Raw genomic sequence first — 24,180 nt, 5'->3', positions numbered from 1 at the left:
GGGGGGGTAAGGGGCGGGTGGGTGGGGGGGTAAGGGGGTGGGCGGGTGGGTGGGGGGGTAAGGGGTGGGCGGGTGGGGGGGTGGGGGGGGGGGGTAAGGGGTGGGCGGGTGGAGGGGGGTAAGGGGCGGGTGGGTGGGGGGGGGTAAGGGGCGGGTGGGGGGGGTAAGGGGCGGGTGGGGGGGGGTAAGGGGTGGGGGGGTGGGCGGGTGGGGGGGTAAGGGGTGGGCGGGTGGGTGGGTGGGGGGGGGTAAGGGATGGGCGGGTGGGGGGTAAGGGGTGGGCGGGCGGGTGGGGGGGGGGTAAGGGGTGGGGGGGGTAAGGGGTGGGTGGGGGGGGTAAGGGGTGGGTGGGGGGGGTAAGGGGTGGGTGGGGGGGGGTAAGGGGTGGGTGGGGGGGGGTAAGGGGTGGGGGGGGTAAGGGGTGGGTGGGGGGGGTAAGGGGTGGGTGGGGGGGGGGGGTAAGGGGTGGGTGGGGGGGGTAAGGGGTGGGGGGGTAAGGGGTGGGTGGGGGGGGTAAGGGGTGGGTGGGGGGGGTAAGGGGTGGGGTGGGGGGGTAAGGGGTGGGTGGGGGGGGTAAGGGGTGGGTGGGGGGTGGTAAGGGGTGGGTGGGGGGGTAAGGGGTGGGTGGGGGGGGTAAGGGGTGGGTGGGGGGGGTAAGGGGTGGGTGGGGGGGGAGTAAGGGGTGGGTGGGGGGGGTAAGGGGTGGGTGGGGGGGGTAAGGGGTGGGTGGGGGGGTAAGGGGTGGGTGGGGGGGGTAAGGGGTGGGTGGGGGGGGTAAGGGGTGGGTGGGGGGGTAAGGGGTGGGTGGGGTGGGCGGGGGGGTAAGGGGTGGGCGGGGGGGGTAAGGGGTGGGCGGGGGGGTGGGGGGGGTAAGGGGTGGGCGGGTGGGTGGGGGGGGTAAGGGGTGGGCGGGTGGGTGGGGGGGGGTAAGGGTTGGGCGGGTAGGGGGGGTAAGGGGTGGGCGGGCGGGTGGGGGGGGGTAAGGGGTGGGCGGGCGGGTGGGGGGGGTAAGGGGTGGGCGGGTGGGTGGGGGGGGTAAGGGGTGGGCAGGTGGGTGGGTGGGGGGGTAAGGGGCGGGTGGGTGGGTTGGGGGGTAAGGGGTGGGTGGGGGGGTGTAAGGGGTGGGCGGGTGGGTGGGGGGGGGGTAAGGGGTGGGCGGGGTAAGGGGTGGGCGGGTGGGTGGGTGGGGGGTAAGGGGTGGGCGGGTGGGTGGGGGGGTAAGGGGTGGGTGGGTGGGTGGGGGGGGGTAAGGGGTGGGGGGGGTGGGCGGGTGGGGGGGTAAGGGGTGGGCGGGTGGGTAGGGGGGGTAAGGGGTGGGCGGTTGGTTGGTGGGGGGGTAAGGGATGGGCGGGTGGGGGGGTAAAGGATGGGCGGGCGGGTGGGGGGGTAAGGGGCGGGTGGGGGGGGTAAGGGTGGGCGGGTGGGGGGGGGCGGGCGGGGTGGGGGGGTAAGGGGCGGGTGGGGGGGGTAAGGGTGGGCGGGTGGGGGGGGTAAGGGGTGGGTGGGGGGGTAAGGGGTGGGTGGGGGGGTAAGGGGTGGGTGGGGGGGGGTAAGGGGTGGGTGGGGGGGGTAAGGGGTTGGTGGGGGGGGGTAAGGGGTGGGTGGGGGGGGGTAAGGGGTGGGGGGGGTGGGGGTAAGGGGTGGGTGGGCGGGGTAAGGGGGTGGGTGGGGGGGTAAGGGGTGGGTGGGGGGGGGTAAGGGGTGGGCGGGTGGGGGGGGGTAAGGGGCGGGTGGGGGGGTAAGGGGTGGGGGGTGGGCGGGTGGGGGGTAAGGGGTGGGCGGGTGGGTAGGGGGGGTAAGGGGTGGGCGGGTGTGGGTGGGTGGGTGGGGGGGGTAAGGGATGGGCGGGTGGGGGGGGGGGTAAGGGGCGGGTGGGGGGGGTAAGGGGTGGGCGGGTGGGGGGGGTAAGGGGTGGGTGGGGGGGTAAGGGGTGGGTGGGGGGGGTAAGGGGTGGGTGGGGGGGGTAAGGGGTGGGTGGGGGGGGTAAGGGGTGGGTGGGGGGGTAAGGGGTGGGTGGGGGGGGGTAAGGGGTGGGTGGGGAAGGTAAGGGGTGGGCGGGTGGGGTGGGTAAGGGGTGGGTGGGGGGGGTAAGGGGTGGGTGGGGGGGGTGGGGGAGGGTAAGGGGGTGGGTTGGGGGGGTAAGGGGTGGGTGGGGGGGTAAGGGGTGGGTGGGGGGGTAAGGGGTGGGTGGGGGGGTAAGGGGTGGGGGGGGGTAAGGGGTGGGTGGGGGGGTAAGGGGTGGGCGGGTGGGTGGAGGGGTAAGGGGTGGGCGGGTGGGTGGGGGGGGTAAGGGGTGGGCGGGTGGGTGGGGGGGTAAGGGGTGGGCGGGTGGGTGGGGGGGGTAAGGGGTGGGCGGGTGGGGTGGGGGGGTAAGGGGTGGGCGGGTGTGTGGGGTAAGGGTGGGCGGGCGGGTGGGGGGGGGTAAGGGGTGGGCGGGTGGGGGGGGTAAGGGGTGGGCGGGTGGGGGGGTAAGGGGTGGGCGGGTGGGGGGGGGTAAGGGGTGGGCGGGTGGGGGGGGTAAGGGGTGGGCGGGTGGGGGGGTAAGGGGTGGGCGGGGGTGGGGGGTAAGGGGTGGGCGGGGGTGGGGGGGGTAAGGGGTGGGCGGGCGGGTGGGGGGGGTAAGGGGTGGGCGGGCGGGTGGGGGGGGTAAGGGGTGGGCGGGTGGGGGGGGTAAGGGGTGGGCGGGTGGGGGGGTAAGGGGTGGGCGGGTGGGGGGGTAAGGGGTGGGCGGGTGGGGGGGTAAGGGGTGGGCGGGTGGGGGGGGGTAAGGGGTGGGCGGGTGGGGGGGGGTAAGGGGTGGGCGGGTGGGGGGGGTAAGGGGTGGGCGGGTGGGGGGGTAAGGGGTGGGCGGGTGGGGGGGTAAGGGGTGGGCGGGTGGGTGGGGTAAGGGGTGGGCGGGTGGGTGGGGTAAGGGGTGGGCGGGTGGGTGGGTGGGTGGGGGGGGGTAAGGGGTGGGGGGGGTAAGGGGTGGGGGGGTGGGTGGGTGGGGGGGTGGGTGGGTGGGGGGGGTAAGGGGTGGGCGGGTGGGAGGGGTAAGGTGTGGGCGGGCGGGTGGGGGGGGTAAGGGGTGGGCGGGCGGGTGGGGGGTGGGCGGGTGGGTGGGTGGGGGGGGTAAGGGGTGGCTGGGGGGGGTAAGGGGTGGGCGGGTGGGTGGGGGGGGGTAAGGGGTGGGCGGGTGGGTGGGTGGGGGGGGTAATGGGTGGGCGGGTGGGTGGGGGGGTAAGGGGTGGGCGGGTGGGTGGGGGGGGGTAAGGGGTGGGCGGGTGGGTGGGTGGGGGGTAAGGGGTGGGGGGTGGGGTGGTGGGGGGGTAAGGGGCGGGTGGGGGGTGGGGGGGTAAGGGTGGGTGGGGGGTGTAAGGGGTGGGTGGGGGGTGTAAGGGGTGGGCGGGTGGGTGGGAGGGGGTAAGGGGTGGGCGGGGTAAGGGGTGGGCGGGTGGGTGGGTGGGGGGGGTAAGGGGTGGGCGGGTGGGTGGGGGGGGTAAGGGGTGGGCGGGTGGGGGGGTAAGGGGTGGGCGGGTGTGGGGGTAAGGGGTGGGGGGATCGTGACGTCACCGCGCTGCCATTGGCAACCGCGCGACGGTCACGTGGCGGCGCCGGCCGCGGTGACGTCACGCGCAGGTGCGGCTTCCGGGCGATGAGGAACGCGAAGCGGCAGGCGGCACGACGAGGACGACGACGACGACGATGATGATGATGAGGTGGTGGTGGTGGTGCGTCGGGCAGTGAGGAGTGACCGGGTAGCCCAGTGACCCCGTGAGCTCTCGACCACCGCCACCGCGACCGCTCCGGGGGGCCATGGGCTCGGGGCTCCTCCCGGGCCTCGTCCTGAGCCTCGCGCTGTGCCTGCGTGCCGGCTCAGGTGAGGGCAGTGGCGGGGGGGAGAGATGGGGCCGGGGCCGGGTCCGCGGCCAGGTTGTTGGGGTCGTTGGGTGTTGTGGTGGTGATGGGTGTTGTCAGGAGCTGGGTGTTGTCAGGAGCTGGGTGTTGTGGTAGTGCTGATTGTTGTGGTGGTGCAGGGTGTTGTTAGAAGCTGGGTGTTGTGGTAGTGCTGATTGTTGTGATGGTGTTGTCTGTGCGTTGTGTGGTGACTGGTGTTGCGTTGTATACTTAGTGTTACATATGGGCCTGGGTGTTGTTATCGTGTAATTTTGTTGTGGTGGTGCTTGGGTGTTGTGGTGGTGCTGGGTGTTGTTAGGAGCTGGGTGTTGTGGTAGTGCTGATTGTTGTGGTGGTGCTGGGTGTTGTGGTGCTGGGTGTTGTGGTGGTGCTGGGTGTTGTGGTAGTGCTGATTGTTGTGGTAGTGCTGATTGTTGTGGTGGTGCTGGGTGTTGTGTGGTATTGGGTGTTGTGCGGTGTTGTAAGGAGGTGGGTGTTGTGTGGTGTTGTAAGGAGCTGGCTGATGTTAGGAGCTGGGTGTTGTGTGGTGCTGGCTGTTGTTAGGAGCTGGGTGTTGTAAGGAGCTGGGTGTTGTGTGGAGCTGTGTGTTGTGTGGTGTTGTAAGGAGCTGGCTGTTGTTAGGAGCTAGGTGTTGCGTGGAGCTGGGTGTTGCGTGGAACTGGGTGTTGCGTGGAGCTGGGTGTTGTGTGGTGTTGTAAGGAGCTGGGTGTTGTTAGGAGCTGGGTGTTGTGTGGTGCTGGGTGTTGCGTGGAGCTGGGTGTTGCGTGGAACTGGGTATTGCGTGGTGCTGGGTGTTGTGTGGTGCTGGGTGTTGTGTGGTGCTGGGTGTTGTGTGGTGCTGGGTGTTGTGTGGTGCTGGGTGTTGTGTGGTGCTGGGTGTTGTGTGGTGCTGGGTGTTGTGTGGTGCTGGGTATTGTGTGGTGCTGGGTGTTGTGTGGTGCTGGGTGTTGTGTGGTGCTGGGTGGTGTACGCGACTGGGTGTTGTTTTTGTGTTGTCAACCCACACTGTGAAGTACAATCAAACAACCCCCACCGTCTGCACGGTGTGTGGAGTCCTGCATCCAGCAGTATATTGACGATGGCGACTGTGTACGGACAATGTTTTCATTACCTCTCCCCAAACTCTCTCTCCCCCTGACACCTTCCCACGCTCAGGATTGCGAGTCGTCACTGAATACTTCACCCAAGGTCCCGAGAAACTCTCCTTTTACCACTCCTACACCAACGTGAAGCTCTTCCACTTCTCGCTGCCCGAGGACACGACGCTGGCGCTTTGGAACCTGGTGGCGTTTAAAGAGAGAGGCGCAGGGCTGGGACAGGACTGCCCCGACCATGACATATTCGTGTACGTGACCTCCACACTTGAAAACCTAATTTTTTGTCGTCTTCGCCAGCGGTTGTGCCGATTGTGTAAAAACAGCACCCGCAGAAATACAGACCCATACCCACCGTCATATGAGATGTTGCGCTTTTGTCATAATGCCGTTGTGTGCATTGTGGTTATGAGTGTGTCGGTACTCGGCACACTTAAAAATGTAACGGGGTTGTGTGTTGTTATTGTTGTTGTTGTGTGTGCACCCATTGCCTCGCGGAGCCGTGAGAACCCGGTTTAATCGCAAACGGCTGCCCGTATTCGAACACAGGTTCCCTGCGGTTACTCGTATCTCTGACCTCTTGAGTCGCTTAGAACCCTTCTGGCTATGATGGAACTTGGTGTCCTTAAACCGGCAGTGCCGGTATTGTAAATGACCCTTCACATTCCTCCGAGCGATTCGAATTCATTGATATATGGGTTTGTGGTTGGATTCAAGAATGCAGTAAATGTTATTGTGTGTTTGTCTTCATGGAGGGGTTAAAACGTTGCATCAGTTCACACGTCGAATCGCAGGAAGTAAGACTTCCATTTGTATCAATTATACGTAAATGTATTCATGTAATCCCTGCAGCTTACGGCTGGCCAGTACATTCACGTTTATGTAAAACGAAATCAATAGTTGAATCGGCACTCTGAGTCATGTTGACTATTCGTATTGATTTTTGCCCGTACAACAAGATGTTCGCAATTACGAGCACAATAATTTATTTCAAGTGATGAATCACTCGTTGCATCTTTAAACCCCTAATCTTAGGGATAGTAATCAATGTGAATTAATTTTAATCGATGCATCATTACGTGCCTCGATTTTATTATCCCGTGTGTTCGCTGGCTGTTGCTAAATAACTGGAACGCGCCCGATCGTGACCACTCTCGGAAGCCAAAGCAGGGTTGAGCCTGGGTTGTGCTTTGATGGGCGCCTTATGTGCATAACAGGTGTTACAGGCTGCAGGGCCACGTTGTGGGGCAGCAGAAGAGAGCTTGGCAAAATCTATCGCACTCCACCTCTCACTTCCATGCCTCCTTGCCCCCCTTTGTTTGAGCTCTGCGGGCGCCACATGGTGAAATGTTAACTACCCCACCTGGTATGCAGGAGGTCATGGGTTCTATTTCGACCCTGACGCCTGCTGTATATTTGAAGTCTGCATTTTTTCCCCGTGGTCGTGTGTATTTTTTTTCCGGGTCCTCCGGTTTTTCCCTCTACATCTGGAATCAATATGCATTTAGCATGTATTTAGCTGCTATACATTTCCTCGTGATAAGCCACTTCGTTAAGCTACCACTTGTGGCCAGGTCTCTTCTGAAAAAGAGTTGCATAGCTCAGTGGGCCTTACCTGGGAAAATAAATAATACTGCTGGTGTATTATTTAAAAAAAAATGTGGCATCTGCTTTATAGTGGATGTTAAATATCGTTGCCAAGTTATTTTTTTATAGTGTAGGTGATGTGTGCCAGAGTCATGGTTCGAAACTTGCCAAATTATTCAGGTGGTAAAACTCGCCTGGCAACATTAGCCCCCATATTGGCATATACTGTACCCATTTTGAAATCCGGTGCTGCGTAGACCTTGTGCATCTTGAGGTATGGTTGCCACTGGAGTTGCCTTAGGCTAGACCCCCACAGGGCAGTGGAATAGCTGAGGTGGCATGTGACGTGTTAATATTAATGATACTTTTTTTTAAGCGCTCACTCAGAGACACCCCGGCATATTGGGCACGATAAGCGACCTGCGTCGCAGCTCCCACTCAACACTTTTGAAAGGGCGGCAACCCCCAGTGGCAGCTGTCCGCCCCCTATGTGGCACAAGTTGACTTGGCGCCTGCCCAGCCAGTGGGGATTAAGTCATTAGGTGGGCGATGATTCCCATGCGTTTATACCGATTGAGTCATTTCTTGGGCCGCCTCTCTGCGTGATACCGAGGCGCTTCGATTACACTGCAGCGTGTAATTTTTTTTGCTCTTGACGCTGCGTGCAGGTACCTGCGGGCGGGGGCACCTCCGGTTATAAACCCCCTCAATACCAGCTTTCCCGACAACACGCTCGTGCCTGGCCTGCTGAGCCTCACGTTGCCTTGGGTGTCGCCCAACAAGACCACGGGCAGCCTCAACATCACCGCCCCGCTGCCCGGCCCGTGGTTTCTGGCTGCCCATCTGCCGCGCGACGACGGCAAGATTTCGGTCAAGGTACGTGCGGAGGGAGACCTGAGAAAAGGTTGAGGTGGCGTGGAGGACTTTGATGCAGTGGGCTCTGAGAAGGAATTCTAGAGGCATATTGTGTTAGCAGGGTAGGTTTTCGTTTGAAATCGCATTTGAAAAGAAGAGACCTAAGTGTATATGTGTGTAGTGTAGAGGTTAGCATGCTGTGCTATGAACCCGGCCTCCCGAGTTCAATTCCCGCTCACGGCCAACACCAGTGACGATTATCTGAACCAGTCCTAGGCCTCCTCTCGGTCAACTCAGCCTCAAAATGAGTACCTGGTCCGGTGTGTAAACATTGCCACTTGGGAGACAAAGGCGGCTGTGCGTGGTGCTGGCCACCCACCCTCTCGTGTTATGCCGGCCTTCATAAGTGCTCGCTAACAGCACTTGCTCCAACATTCCGTCAAGGTTATATGGGGGATCTTTGTCTTTGTGTTTAAAGAAAAGGGTATTTGAGGCAGGAGTGATATCTGTTTTTACTGTGTGAATCGGAGAGCTTGGACTCTAACTAAACATCCCGAAAATAAATTGTTGGCATTCGAACACAAGTATCTGAGACGGTTGATACGAATTTATTGGCGAGACGGGATAAACAATGCACACGTCCAGGCTTGTAATGGACTTGAAGTCTTACATGCTTGTTTAACACTGAAGCTTGTGTGCATTTGTGCATGGGGGGCTTTTGTAAGACTTTGTGCTGGGGATGTTGTTACTATTGTTGCTGTGTGTATTTATACTGCGTGTTGTATGTGTGCGTGGAACCCGACAGGGCCTCACGGCCGAGTGCCACTACTTGTTTCAGCCACAGCTGATTGTGCAGCGCGTCACGGGGCTGCCCATCCTCTACCCGCACTCACCCCTGCCGCTGGACATTTTGAATGGCAACAGCAGTGTGCTGAGCAAGTGAGTGCTCGATCCCCACGTGGATTCGGTTTTCGTAAGGGTGGCTCCCCGTTTGACGCGTTACGGACGCATTCCTGAAAAGGGCCGCGAAGGCGGAGAGCATCGAACATAGAACAGCAATGGAAGTATGTTGCACTGTCCCTCTATTGCTCACAATAAAACCCCACGGCAGCCTGTAACAACAACAACCGCCATTCAACACTCAGCGTTTGTCTGATGAGATGGAGTGCATTCCAGGTGTTTTGTTTGATCATAGCCACTGAGAATAATAACTAAACATAATTCCATTTATTTACTGATGAAAGCCTCATCACTAAGGCTTGAGACTTGTTTTCAAGAGGGCCAAATTCAGATGATTGGCCAATTCCTTAAACTGTTTGACCTCGTGCGGGAGGAAACACGAGGACCCGGAGAAAACCCACACACACACGCAGGGGTTATACTGAGAGATCGGCACAGCTGGATGAGCGCACAGTGGGCGAGTCACGTAAATATTCCCTCCCAAAGCGTCACGTTCCGGCTAATTCTTATCTTTGATCGTACTCGAACCTCAGAATTACAGTGCGGGGGAGGCCAATGGATTAATTTGGGAAGACAGCAACCGGAGAACTCCAAGTGATTGCACCGTGCACGTAAAAGGGATGCACATAAAACTGCGTCCATCTAGCCACCTCGCAGCCCAAGCCTACAGCGCCTGGTATTCCCGGGCAATCACCCACGCAAGTACCGTATTTTCCCGCATATAACCCACGGGGTATACCACTTTTTACGAACAAAACAAGACCCTGCGGGGTATATGGAGGTGCAGGCTATCTGAAATTTGTTTTACACAAAACGCAATTATTTCGGGGTACATGCGTCTGCGGGTTATATGCAGGAAAATACGGTACTAACCGTGCTCAAGCTTCCTTTAGTTTCTAAAAACGTGACGACGTCAGGGGTCTTTGAATGGTGATTGGGTTTGAAAAACATCGTTCAATTAGGAGCACGGCGCAGATGAGCACAAACGGTGCGTCCTCTAAATGAAACCTATAATTTGCCTGCAATCAGGCGCAACATTTATGTTCAGTGTCACAATGCACAATGTTTGGCCGTGTGACCGCGTGTCTCTGCAGGGTGTACGTCCCGGAGTTTTCCACCCTCCTGACTCTCTCCGTCACCAACTGTTCCGTGGCTGGCAGCCAGGCGGGGAATGGCTCCCTTACCAGCTGTCCCATCAGGTAGGGTGGCGTAAAGAGATGCGTTCAACACGACGCAAACTCGCCTCTGTTTGTGCTCAGCGTTGACGGTTCTTTTAAATGTGAAGCTTCAAAGGGAAAATGGCGGAGTGGGTGGCCGGGTGGCTTGGAGGTCGGAGCGCTGAGCCGGCACCGCCGAGAGCCTGGGTTCGAATCCAGGTTTCAGCCACTGCCTGTGATTACAGACCCGCTTCTCAAGTTCAGTGAGATGATGGTCTTAGCCCGGTCACCCCCCCCCTTCCCCCCCCCAATTTTTTTATCTCCAATTAATTTGGCCAAATTTTATCTCTGAATATTAAAAATATTGGATCGACTGTCGTGTGATAAATATTGCTCTGTGGGCAGTGTGGGATGAAAAAGTGCAACCCTCCTACCATGTGGATCAGAGATCACTAGAAGGAATCTCAAGAGGTAATGACTCTGCGATTCCCACCCCCTTGGGCCGTTCTTTTCACGTGAAAAGATTCCACCGCTGTTGTGAGAATTCCGAATTGGTTCTTTTTTTAATCTCGTGACGTGGCACTGATCACTCAGTCGGCGGGGGGGGGGGGGGCGGGGGGGGGAGAGTGACAAAATCCGTCTTACTGCTACGTCGCTATTCGTGGCTGCGCTGTGGGGCTCTCCGATGTCGTACCACGTGTCGTCGTTTGGTGCAACTGAAGAAGCTGCCCAGCAAAGCGAAACGTCGAACAGTGCCGCTCGGTAACGACCTGAAAACACATGGGAGACCTATAGATGAACACACACACACACGTATATACTGTAAACGATTTGACAACGAATGAAAATTAGTTTAATTGCAAACACGCTTTCGCGTCGCAAAAATGTCATTTGTCCGTTTTTGTCACCCGACCCGCGAATTCAGAATTCAGCTCCGCCCCAAAGCTCCGCCGGTGAGCAACTCGAGCACGCGGGACTGCCCGAGCGGAGGAGCCGAATGCTCGCTCTCCGTGTCGCCCCTGTGGGGCGTGTGGTACTACATCTCCGTGGAGAAGCTCGCCACAAACGCCAACGTCACTTTCCTCATCTCCGCGCTCGTCACAGGTGCGCCCGTGCGTCGGGTGGTGGGAGGGGTGTGGGGTGGAGCTGGGTGGGGGTTCCGCACCCGGCCGCCGGTTGCCGCTACAACGGAATCGCACCGAATGCATGCGGGTGTGCGCGTGTGCGCCACGTCTTGTTTGGCAGCGGAAGCTAAGCGGGGTCGAACCTGGTTGGTACGCGGGTCGATTATGTCATCGGGATACAGCACCCCCTTCCCACGCGTGTGGCTTTGCGACGTACAGTAAAACCTTGGATTGCGAGCATGATTCGTTCCAGAAACGTGTTTGTAATCCTAAGCACTCGTATATCAAAGTGAATTTCCCCATAAGAAATAATGGAAACTCAGATGACTCGTTTCACAACCCAAAAATATTCATATAAAAATGATTAATACAAAATACCTTTTTATATTTTTATTGTTTCAATTTAATATAAAGTAATCAATTTTTTTAATTAAATGTAATCGTGGCTGGTGTGAGGGAGACGAGAGAGAGGAGAGGAGGGTTATTGTGTAGGACGACTTTCACTGTCAATAACGGAATCACTGCCATCTGTTGGCTCACTTTTTTCTTTGTGTGCGATTTTAACAAGGAACCTATCCAATGACACTTGCTTTTGCCTCCTTTTGAGGATTTCATGGGGGCCATTGTTGCAGTACAGTTACTAAAGAACAGTCACTACACTTGGACACAAAATTAAAAAAAATGCTTTACGCACACACACGTGGTCACAACACTATAGTAAACAGTATACGCTCGCACGGATGTTGACTATACGAGAGAGAAGAACCATCGGCTCAGTTGTGATCACGTGATGCTCGGCAGACAAAGCGTATACGTACACTACTCGCATTGCAAGACCTCGCTCGTTCATCAAGTTAAAATTAATTTAAAATTTTTGCTCGTCTCGCAAAACACTCGCGGACCAAGGTACTCGCATTCCAAGGTTTTACTGTACAGCCCATCTGCGCATGAAACTCGGGTCATTAAATGGACAATGTGGAGGGTCAGAGTTGACCACTTGGTTGTCGCCACCACTTTCCATTCCATTCCACCCCGCCCCCCCACCCCCCCTCCCCACAACCTCCTCGCAGACTGCTCCCAGTATGGCCCCGCCGCCAGCGGGTACCAGCGCGACGCGGACCTGTCGCCGTCGGGAAACTGGAGCGCGAGGACCGACGTCCCCGCCGGCGTCCCCGAGCTGTGCCTGCCCGTGCGGCCCACGTTGCGCAACGACCTCAACACGCTGTCGACGCAGTTCTTCGTTTTCTACGGCCCCAACGTGACGGTGACCAGCGCTTCGCCCGTCACGCTCAGCCTGCAGCTGGGGCCGCTGCTTGACGGGGGAGCCACGCTCAACTTTGAGATCGCGCTCAATATGGTGAGATGTGGGTTTTTTTTTTCTTTTTTTTCCTTCCGGACGCGGCGGGAGATGGAGCGGCAATTTTTCGACTCGTGCACGGGGACTAAACTAAATCTAAGCTATTTTTATTTTAACAGGTATGGCCCACTGGGCTTATATAGTCTTTTTTTTTCAGAAGCGACCCCCTCCCCCCCCCTCCACAAATGATTGCTCAACGAAGTGGCTTATCATCATGTGGACATTTATAGCAGCCAGACACTCTAAACGCATGATGTTGATTCTAAATGTGAAAAATCCACACGACCACGGGGAGAACACGCAAACTCCAAATAGAAATGCGTCAGGGTCGTGATCGAACCCACGACCCCCCGCACACCAAGCGAGGTGGTTAACACCTCGACACCGCGGCTTGGGCGGGGGTGGGAAGCTGACAGCCCGCTGGCCGGATGCGACCCACAGCTTCATCTCCATACGGCCCACGGTCACTTGAGACCTACCACTTTGGAACGGTCTGCAAATGATATCCATCGCTGCAAGCATCCGAGCCGTGCTTATCGCGTACTTGAGGGGGAATGATTTTCGACGTGGTAAAGCTGCGTTTTTAATTTTGGTGCTTTCAGTGAACTTCTGTCACTGCGAGAGGCCCTTGAACGAAGTGTTCGATTCCCAGTAACGAGCAACATCCGTGACGAATATCTGAACTGGTCTTGGGTCTCACCTAGGTCAACTCAGCCTTCAATGGGTGCCTGGCTGCAGTTTGTAAACATCAGCACTGGGTAGACGGAAGTGGCCAGGCGTGGTGCTAACAACACCCCACCTGCTTTCGCGCCGTGCCGGCTTTCATAGGTAGGCACACTAACAGAACTTACCCCGTAGTCTTAGACTATACGGGTGGATCTTTGTCATAGACATACACGTGTACCCCCCCCCCCCCCCATGCCCATGTGTGTGTGTGCACAGAGCTCCGTGCAAGGCCACAACGTGACGGTGCTCGCCTGCCTGAACCCGGACGTGCCGCTCGTCTCACTCAACTCCACCCTGGCGTGCAGCACCAGTGAGCACTGCACCGACACTCGCCCTACACGTCATCACCACAACGCCACGCACTGACACTCACCCTACACGTCATCACCACGACGCCACGCACTGACACTCACCCTACACGTCATCACCACGACGCCACGCACTGACACTCACCCTACGTGTCATCACCACGACGCCACACCAACACTTACCCTACGTGTCATCACCACGACGACACGAACCGACACTCACCCTACACGTCATCACCACGACGCCACGCACTGACACTTACCCTACACGTCATCACCACGACGCCACACCGACACTCACCCTACACGTCATCACCACGACGCCACGCACCGACACTCACCCTACACGTCATCACCACGATGCCACGCACCGACACTCACCCTACACGTCATCACCACGACGCCACACCAACACTTACCCTACGTGTCATCACCACGACACCACGCACTGACACTCACCCTAAGTGTCATCACCACAACGCCACACCAACACTCGCCCTACGTGTCATCACCACGACGCCACGCACTGACACTCACCCTACGTGTCATCACCGCGACGCCACACACTGATACCCTCCCAGGACGTGGAGTGTATCATCTGTATTTATCACATCGTGACGTAATCCATTTAACGCGCTCGCCAGCTACGTGTTTGCGGCCACGTGGACACGGCTTGACTCACCCCCAACAAACGAATAGCAGCTACTAAATAATACAAATAAATATACAAATAACTTCCTGAGCACGGTTAATCCACAACCCAGGTAATCCGCCCACAGAGGGTGGAGGTTTAAATGTAGGTCTTTGTAGCCAATGCTTTGATCCACATTTATTTTTTGTTTGGGTAAAACCACATTTAGTAGTTTTATGCCAAAGTTCTTGTCATTTAACCCTCACTGCCAAAAAAGTCTGTTGGCGATGCTGCTGCGTTGGCAGTGGTCCACAAGCACGATTAACAACAAAAAACAACCCTCAATACCTTCATCCATAACACAACTACCTTTCAGGCAAGGACCCTTTACCAGGTAAGGCTCACCACTGAGCTATGTGGCTTTTTTTCAGAAGCGACCTGGCCACAAGTGATAGCTCAATGAAGTGGCTTATCACGTGGAAATTTATCGCAGCCAAATACTCTAAACGCGTGACGTTGATTCTAATATGGAGGGAAAAACCGGAGGACCCGGAGAAAAATCCACACGACCACGGGGAGAACATGCAAACCCTAAATATACAGGCATCAGGGTTGGGATCAAACCCACGACCTCCTGTGTACGAGTCGAGGTAGTTAACATCTCGCCACAGTGGCGCCCCATATAAAGAGGCCACCACTACCAACTAGTTGGCCGAACCCAAAATATCTATCCGAACGTGGATCAGACAGTGGCGGTTGAGCGGTGCGTGTTGCTGTGCTGACGGAGTTGCTTCCGCTGCTTGCACTACAGTGAGCTCCGAGGGCAGCCTAGTGTGGGTTCGGCCCGGAGCCGAACGGGCTCGCCTGCTGCTGCCCTTTCCCCAGCCGGGGCGCTGGTACGTGACGCTGCGGACCCTCTGCGGGACAAACAGGTACACACAAGACACTGGCAGCCACCCACAGTCGTATTGCTGTGTGTGTGTGTGAGTGCGTGTCTCTGTGCGCGTCTGTGTGGGGAACGGTGGTGTAGCGGTTAGCACGCTGCGCTACAAACCCGGCGACCTGATTTTGATTCCCGCTCACGGCCAACAGCAGTGACGATTATTTGAACCGGACCTGGGCCTCCCCTAGGTAGACTTAGCCTTAAATTAGTACCTTGTCCAGTGCATACGCATCGCCACTCGGGAGACGAAGGCGTTCTGGCTTGGTGCTGGCCACTCACCCTCTCTTGTGCCGCTCCGGTCTTGCTAACAGCACTTGCCCCAACAGTCTGTTAAGGTTTTATTGGGGGAGGTCTTTGTCTATGTCTGTATGAATGTTTGTGCGTCTGTGAGTGGGACAGTAATCCGCAGCTCCGATTAACATGGTTGGCTATGCACGGCACAAAAGAAGTTCAACATACATACATTGGGGAGCGCGGGTGGTGCACCTTGCCCAAAAACGCCTCTGGGTCTGGCCTGTGACATCCCGACAGCAGCGAGTCTTCAACACGTCACGTGGCCTCACAGTGCACCTAGCCTCTCACAAGTGATGCGGCTCAGGTGCCGTCTCTTCGTGGTGAATGGAATCTGTTGTAGCTGTGTGAATTTGTGTTTCTGTGCTGTGTGTGTGTGTCTCTGCGTCCCTCCGTGTGTTTTGCGTACGAGCTGTGTGACGCCAAACACACTTGGCCGTGTGATCATTATAATCACGTTGTGTGTGCACCCGCACGCGCGCCTGCCTTGGATATCGCGCGCTTCAACGCCTCCCCCGCTCGTCTTTGTTGCCAGCTCCCTGGCGGAGTGCGCCAACACGAGCGCCCAGGTCAGCCTCCGCATGTTCCTGTCGCCGTGCATCGACAGCTGCGGGACGTACGGGGAGTGCCACCTCTTGCGCTCCTACTCCTACATGCTGGCTGCCTGTCGCTGCCGCGCCGGTGAGCACTCGACGCACCGGCTTCCTGGATTCTATTCTGACCATTTCCAGAGTGTTGCTTTGACGTAGTTTCAAGCAGGAACTTGTCGTTCCTGGTCGCTAAATTTGGTTCGTGAGAATCTTCCGCCGGCTCGCGACTGCTTGGCGAGTCGAAACGGTGATAATTGGCACGTTCGACGCTTGCACACCCCGTGACATTTTAATTTGTTTTGGCTGTGCAAGTTTTTATAGATGCTATACGCCGGATCTTTGCATTTGCTCTGCTTGTGTGCATGTGTGCCCACTGTGCCACTGGGGAGCACAGGCAGTGCATCTTCCAGTCATCTCAGTAAGTTAGCCCATGCCACCTGGGATCAGGCCTGTGACATCCTTACTGCGTGCCTAACCACACTTGGAAGTGGCCTCAAAGTGCACCTAGCCTGGCACAAGCGGTGTGGTGAAGTCGTCATCACTAAGTGGTGAATGGCGGCTGCTGCTGCTGCTCTTGTGGTGTGCAGATTGGGATGGCTGGGGCTGTACGGATGGCAGAAACGCTCTGTCCTACAGGGAGCAGATGATCCACGTGATTCTGCTCACGTTCAGCAACCTTCTCTTCATCCCGCCCATCGTCATCGCCCTGCGTAACCACCTCCTCATGGAAGCCTCCGTCTACACCTACACCATGTTCTTCTCCACGGTGAGGTCGCGCCGTGCGGGCTTGCGCCTGCTGAGGCTGACTCGTCGTTTGTGTATGCCACGGGTTGTGCCATGCGTTGCCTTGCTACGCCCGCGGTGAAGTATGGGTGGAATGATTTCTTTCACTCGTTGGCTGTTTGGGTTGCCACCTGTCCTGGTTTTTCCAGGATTGGCCTTTGCCGAGTGGCTTTTCCTGGGAAATCTGTAAGTCTTCTTGGGACATGGTTTTTGTCAGTTGTGTCATAATAATAATAATACCACTCAATGCAATACATTCACATACAGTTCCTCCCCTCTTCCGATATTGAGATAATCATCTTGCCATGATATGTCTCGGATTTTATTCCCTCCGCAAAGTCAACACTACTCGTCCTCCCACCTTTCTCGGTGATTCTGACGAATCGTAGCAATTCGGGGGACTACATTTGATTTGAAGACTCGAATCTCTGTTCAACATTCTCGTGAATGTAGCTCCTCCAGTGGCTGCAGGGGGTCGCGTGAACTCATTGCGCGTACACAATCAAACAAAGACAAAGACCCCCCGTTTGGCCTTAACAGACTTTTGGGGCAAGGGCTGTTCGCAAGACCATATGAAGGCCCGTACAGCGCACGAAGGGGGAGTGGGTGGCTAGCACCATGCCCGAGTGGCGATGTTTACACATCGCACCAGGTACTCATTTGAGGCCGAGTCGACCTACAAAATGTACACAAATCCAAAAACACTCGATTCTTACACTCGTGATTCAACGGGTGTATCACGAGCTTCGGAAATGACAGTCGAAGAATCTTTGGGGATCGATTCCTACTTGAGGTGCTGTTGGCAGAATCGTTGTTTTTCAGTTCGCATATCTTGTCTATAACGAGTCGACATTACCACCTGCAGTCACAGGGGGTCATTCTGTGACTGTAGATAATGAATCGCTGCTCTAATAAGCAACAATTAATTGAATCTGTACATCCCTATTCAATCAAGCCTAATGGAGGACAACACTTCACACATGAGACAGAATAAAAACAATACAAATCACAATCCCTAATTGTGGCTTTTTGTCAAATAGCTAGTTAGTGAATCATCACGTGCATTGTAATTAGATTTAGCGTTAATATTTTGAATGCTTTGGAGACATGCTCTCACGTAACTGTTTGTCCAAAAAAAAGAATGATTATCCGCGAAGCTCACTCACACGAGAGCTGAGCTTTTCTCAACACCTGATGATGCCGGATGTCATTTCCAGCGAAATGTAAACACACGTAAAAATATATATATTTTAAAAACGTTCCTCGCTTTTCATCTCTCCTCCGGTTTGTTGATAAACCAAGTAATTTGGTATGTTTACCCACGTGAGGGCTTGATTTGATTTGCTCCGTCGGGTGGGTGACGGAGGGCCTCGTTGAAAATTTGCATTATACACTACACGTTCAAAGAAACGAATTATGATTCATGGTATTGGTCACGGAAGCCCACGTATGAACGTAAATTAATGTATGGAAGTATGTTGAACTACTTATAACCAACCGTGCTGATGATTATTGAATTTAATCTTGACCCTGAATAGTGCATGACAAGTGATTGAATTGGCTGTAGATGGAAAAATGAGATGGGGCAGGGGGGGGAATGAGAAACGCTACAAACGGAGATGATATATAACCCGTTCATGAATCTAATCTCAGTTCCAAATCGTCGTAATTTAACAAACCACCGTGGTGGGTAAATTGTTTACAGGCCAAATATAAATCACTCTGAAGCTGCATGCCCTGCACATGCCTCGACTTGTGCTGTCTAGTATAAAAATACCCGCAGGTGAGGACTGTACGGCGTCCTTCGTAGATGTAAACAGCATTATTTTAGCTTTGTACATAGGATTTTTTAACGACCAACGTTATTATTTATGATTCGTTACTTCTTGGGTGAGACCGTGGAGGTATAATGCCGACTTTTATCTCTGCCCGATAGAGCCAATCAAACCAACTTGTCAGTCTGGCTCACATGTCACTTGATCTTTATTGGTTCTGTCATATGGTGGAAACTATGGCATTACCTTGTTGAAAAATCCGCATGTTGACTATACAAAAATGGTTAAGTAATGCACTGTGAAGTCTATGTGTGTATGGGCGTGTTTGTGCATGTGTGGCGTGGGGAGGCGGCGGCACAGCGGTTAGCGCGCTGCACTACCAATCTGGTGACCTGAGTTCGATTCCCGCCCACGATCAAATAACAGTGGCGAATATTTTAACTGGTCTCGGGCCCTCTTTCAGGTCAACTCAGCCTCAAATGAGTACCTGATCCGGTGTGTAAACATTGCCACTCGGTAGGCAAACGCGGCTGGGCGTGGTGCTGGCCACCCACCCCCTTGTGTGCCGTGCCGGCCTTCATAGGTAGTCGTTAACAGCACTTGCCCCAACAGTATATTAAAACTAAAATGAAGGATCTTTTGTCTTTGTGACATGGGGAGCGGTAAGAATGTGCTTACAGGTGCTCGCTAATGGAAATTGCCCCGAGGGTATGTAGAGAGCGGCGATGTTGGGGTTAAGTGCACTGCGCTACTAACCCAGTGACCCCGAGTTCCATTCTCAACCACTGGTAATATCAGTGGCGAGTGTTATCTCTAACTGGTCCCATAGGTTAACTCAGGCTTAAATGACTACCTGGTGCGGCGGTGTCTAAACCTCAGCAGCTACTACTCTCTAACCAGCTCTTGCCCCAACGGTCGATGTAGGCTTCATGGGGGGATCTCTTGTGTTGTTTGCAGTTTTACCACGCCTGCGACCAGCCCGGGGTGACTGTGCTGTGCATCATGGATTACGACGTGCTCCAGTACTGCGACTTCTTCGGCTCCCTCATGTGCGTTTGGGTCACCCTCATCTGCATGGCTCGCCTGCAGACCGTTGCCAAAGAGGTTCGTACCTGGGAACTAAGCCACACGCTCAGCGCAACGTCAGCCTGTCGCCTCCTGTGTGTGGCCACATTCAACACTCAACAAATGGCTTTTGGTTTGGTCAGATCACGAAAGGAAAATGTTGTGTCGTACACCCTCCTCTACCCAATAATGTACTAGCATCATCTCTAGGGAGAAATTAGTTTTTTTGCGTACGAATTCCTATTCGCGGATTGTTATTTGCCATCAGCCCTAATGAATGTTCTCTGCCTATGTTAGTGTTTGTTTTGATTTTGTTCGCGATCCACGTGCTGGCCACCGCTGCCTTGTGACGTTGATGCGTTGCCGCCGCAGGTGCTGTACTTGCTCGGAGCGCTCGTGCTCGCCATGGTGGTGCAAATGGACCGACACGGACTGTGGAACCTGCTGGGGCCGACGCTCTTTGCCCTCGTGTTGCTGGCGATCGCTTGGGCAAGGCACCGCACCGCCACCATACAGCAGCCACAGCCAGCCACACCACCGCCACGAGAGAGCGTGCGCACCCCCTCGGCGGAACCATTACACCACGGGAACTCTCCAATCCGGGGGGTCGCCGGTTCGGTTTGATCTCCCGGCACGGCAGTTGAAACTAATTGACAAAATTTCTCCCCCCACGTCCCGCCATCTCTGTCTACCCAGTGGTATAGATGGGTACACCGCGGTCGATTGGCAGGTTGCGTGTGGTGTAATGCGGCTCTCGTGTTGTTGCGCCCGCTCGCAGGCGGTGCGGATGGTGCGGCGCCGGCACTGCTACCCGCCGTCGTGGCGCCGGTGGGTTTTCTTCCTGCTGCCGGGCACCGTCATCGCGCTGACGGCCGTGATGCTCTACGTGGTGGTGGAGACGGACAAGAACTACTACTACACGCACTCGCTCTGGCACATGCTCATCGCCGGCTCGCTGTCCTTCCTGCTGCCGCCGCGGGGCCGCCGCGTCACGCCGCTGCAGAAGGTGCAGCGCAAGGGCTGCGGCTACCGCCTGTGCATCGACGAGCCGGACGACACTCAGCCTCTCGAGCCAGTGCTGCTCAACGTCAACAGCGTGTGTCCCTTGTAGCACGGACGGTGACCTGCTTACTCGTTCGGAGCCCACGTTGTTGTTGTTGTTTTTATTTTTTTAAGCGGTCGCAAGATATTTTTCCGCCGCTCAGCGAGATCGCGTTGCAGTTGCTCCTTGTCAAAGCGTTGACGCACAGCCTTGTGATGGCCACCCAATGCAAGAGAAGCGACTGGCATTTTTTTAATTTAGGCTGCAGATGGGTAACGAGGCAACTCTACGGCAGTTGTATCCTTGCTAGTGCTCGCGAGAACATCGACACTCGTCCGTATGGGTTCTTAAGTTCACGAAACATGCGTTGAATTGTGCAAGGGTAAATGTTTTTCAATTGCCACCAAATCCACTAGACGCGCTGCCATTTAATGCTTTGTAAAATGGTGGCCCGGTGCATTAATGGTCACCAATGACTGCGCACTCTAAGAATTAAATGTATTGGTTTTACTTTCATGCGATAAACACCACTCTGTGGCACAGCAGGTTGGAAAGTCCACTTCTGTGAGTACTCACTTCGGTGAGAACTGTTCTCTGATGTAAAGAGGTGCTACAAATACTAATTGATTATTGAATCACGACCCAGAATCGTGACAATTCGTTCAATCATAGGGAACGGTTTAATCTTTCCACTCCTAGAATACAGCTACCCAATTTTGGCCAATCGCTGGCTACCACTGGCCCAAGAGGCAACAAAAACCTTGGCTGCTGTACATTCACACCATCAGAGGACATGTCGGTTGTGAGTTTTTGTTGTTGTCGCAATGCTGATGCAATGATGCAATGCAATTGGCCGGTTTAACGTGGACTTACCGTATTGGGATCGATTCAGTCTCTATCGCACGGGCTGTAGAAACATTCGCGTTGGCTTCCTGCGTTATGTTTACAACTGTCCGAGGTGTGTGCCGCTGACAAACGTGTCGTGACGTGGACCGGCAGGGTTTGTAAGGTTAGCTGGTTGGTAAGTAGCTCCCAATTGGTGCCTGACCTAAGGGGTTTATGGAATGTAACCAGACCTTCTGATTTGGCAGGGACACTCACCTCAATTTCATAAAAAGCTGTCCTGGTGTCCTCCGGACGCTTCTGTGTAAATGGGGATTTTCTCTGCGGGTTTAAAATGTTCTGGCCCTTGTGATGACACGTGCAAAGGGTGGGGCTACCCGGTGCAGTGGGCAGGGTCGACAGAGAAGAGTAGGCGAGGCCTATGAGCAATGGGTGAGGCCCTGTGTCGGAAAGACTGAGGCCCACTCTTATGTTGGGTGGAAGTCGATGCCAGGAAGGGGTTCCAGCCCCCCACAACTGTGCCCTGGCGGAGCCTCCCAAGAAAATTGGTAGCTTTAGATTTTGGGCGAGGTTGTGGCCTCGCGTAAATGTGTGCAACAGGTTTCGTACGTTCTACCGTCCTGTGTCAATGCACTGCTGGATGAAGGCATTAACGCACCATGCGGACTTGCGGAGTTTGTTTGACCGTGCTTCAATGCTGGTCAGCAGGGGTTGGGTTAAGGCAGGGGGGAGTATTTGAGAGTAGTGAAGTACAGTTGCGCAATGGAGCGCCGTGCTGCCCACCACATAACCCCACAGCCTATAACAAGCTGTGGTGCGCGTGGCGGTCGCCTGTCCAAGCACCAGCCAGGCCAGGCCACGCTTAGCTTCCAAGCTCCGATGAGATCGGGTGCTTTTCCAGGCGTTGTTGGTCATTCGGCGTGCGACAGTGACCGTGCGAATTACGGTCGCGACTCCACCGCACATCTCTCTGTTGGCTGCTATGGACGTGCGATTGCTGGTATCTACAAGTTGCACATACAGGGAACGGTGTCTTTTTATTTTTTGTATAACTTCTGACTTTTAGCCTTGCATCTGTTAAGTGGGCGGGGGGCGGGTGATTGTGATGCACGAGAGGAAATCACTGCACATTGATCATTTACGTACATTCTACAAGATATTTATTTTGCATAACGTGACGATGACTCATGCGTGCGTGGATTTTTTTGAGTACCGTATGCAAGTGTCGAGTGAATCGTACGCGCACGTGAGTTATGTGTGTTTCCTACTGCTACAGCTCAGGTTAATGGACTAATGGAACTACTGTATAAAATGTAACAAATTTGGTGAATGGACTCATTTTGCAAGTACACTGTGGGGTTTTCTTTTTAAACGATTACATGTACATTTTGTCGGTGATATGATTGTGTATTTTATTAAGGTAGTGGACTACCTGCCATCTCTGTAGATTGCGGGTGAAATAAATTGAGTGGCACAGTTGTCCCTGCAGGTTTTCGTCCAATGACGGACCTTCCTTGGTTTTTGGTTCAGGTTTAGTGTTGTTTGGGGTTAGGGTTTCATCAGGAACATAGCAGTGAAATTGACAAAGGGCAGCACAAAAACAAACAAGACTGGTGGACAATACCCATTTGCAGGCTGGTGCTGCACCTCCGATCAGCACGGTTGGCTTACGTACGGTGTGAAACAAGTTCATCATACGTACACGTGCTGCGTGGGGACAGTTGCCGCTTGGGGTCCCCTAGACTAAATCAACTGCGCTCTGAGATGTCTTACATCAGGGGGCCACAATAATATACACGTTGTTGATGATGTAATGTTTGATCTCTCCCAGACTGCCACAGGGCAATGGAATAGAATGGTTGAAATTAGTTTTTTTTTACATAAGGCGCTTTGAGATGCTGAGGCATATTACCGTGGGTGTAATAACCAGAATACAGTACTGTCCTACTACTACATGCCATCTGTTTCACATTGGACGTTAAAGGTCCCCTGATGTAATTGGCAAGAGGAAGCCATTGTGTGCTGGCGCCAAGGTCCAACATTTGCCAAATTCGAAAGTTAACCACAAATGAAACAAATGGGATTTTCTAGATTTGAAGCTTTCGTGACTGTAAAGATTCATACTCTTTGGTTTTATTCGGTAAAGTTACGTAGATAAAATAAAACAATAAAAGACTCATCTTCTTTGGTTCTTTCGGTAAAGTCACGTAGAATGAGAATAAAATAACACAATAAAATTCTCACGACGTTTCGGCCACAACGCAAGCGGCCGTCTTCAGGTGGGGTTTTCAACGCAAGCGGCCGTCTTCAGGTGAAGACGGCCGCTTGCGATGTGGCCGAAACGTCGTGAGAATTTTATTGTATTATTTTATTTTATTCTCATTCTACGTGACTTTACCGAAAGAACCAAAGATGAATCCTTGCAGTCACGAAAGCTTTAAATCGAAAAATAAAAGACTTTACCGAATAAAACTAAATGTGATTTTATACGTTTTTTTTGGGTTTGATGGAAATTGCACGATCTGACCCCCCCCCCTCTCAATTATAGACATTGGTCGCAAAAGCCTACGTATTGAAATTAGATTTTACACCGTATTCATTCCCCATTATTAGGAGAAAGATGCCTTGCCCCAGGTCAAGCTTGCCAAGGAGACTCATCCTGGTCTCGAGTTCTTCACCCGGTTAAACAATCGCCTTGAAACTGAATGCACATCTTTAACCCTATTGTTTTAGGTTCTAGTGTTGGGAATTAAGGTTATACTTAAGGTTTAGGCCAAAGTTTTGGTTGGGAGTTAGGGGTTATAGTTAAGGGTTTGGCTCAGGGGTTAGTTTTTGCTCAGGGCTTCAGGTTAGGGTAATAATCAAAGACCAATTTTCTTGCCGTAAATCTGCAGGGACAGGACCATAGTTTATTAATGGTAATGTATGACTTGCAATCACCATATTCGGTATTTATATTCTTCTTTTAACGTGTGTGTAAATATTCTGTACTTATTAAACAGCTTCAAGCATTTGAGGGAATACGTCGTTTTTGTGTTCTTGATGTTTTACTCATTGATGGGCCCGCCACAATAACCCAGATTGTCAATTAAAATGTGATTGAAATACAACTGTAGACTATTTAAAGACAAAATAAGATGTTAATTTCCTCG

At 54.4% G+C, this 24,180-nt stretch overlaps 1 protein-coding gene across 1 annotated transcript; it reads left to right on the top strand.

Annotated features, from left to right (window-relative positions):
* The first annotated feature begins 3,537 nt into the window (after window positions 1-3,537).
* On the top strand, window positions 3,538-24,049 carry TMEM8B (transmembrane protein 8B). Its single transcript, XM_032970988.2, has 14 exons — window positions 3,538-3,859; window positions 5,053-5,242; window positions 7,247-7,454; window positions 8,239-8,372; window positions 9,488-9,592; window positions 10,476-10,654; window positions 11,745-12,031; window positions 12,974-13,067; window positions 14,508-14,628; window positions 15,466-15,611; window positions 16,108-16,286; window positions 19,036-19,182; window positions 19,516-19,632; window positions 19,922-24,049. The coding sequence occupies exons 1-14, from the start codon at window positions 3,796-3,798 to the stop codon at window positions 20,252-20,254; spliced, it is 2,304 nt and encodes a 767-aa protein (XP_032826879.1). The 5' UTR covers window positions 3,538-3,795; the 3' UTR covers window positions 20,255-24,049.
* Window positions 24,050-24,180: the final 131 nt, after the last annotated feature.

The sequence above is a fragment of the Petromyzon marinus genome, chromosome 44, assembly GCF_048934315.1.
Source record: "Petromyzon marinus isolate PM22_M1 ecotype Great Lakes invasive population chromosome 44, UKy_Petmar_22M1.pri1.0, whole genome shotgun sequence".
Classification (NCBI taxonomy): domain Eukaryota; kingdom Metazoa; phylum Chordata; class Hyperoartia; order Petromyzontiformes; family Petromyzontidae; genus Petromyzon; species Petromyzon marinus.
This window is presented reverse-complemented; position numbering and strand designations above follow the sequence as displayed.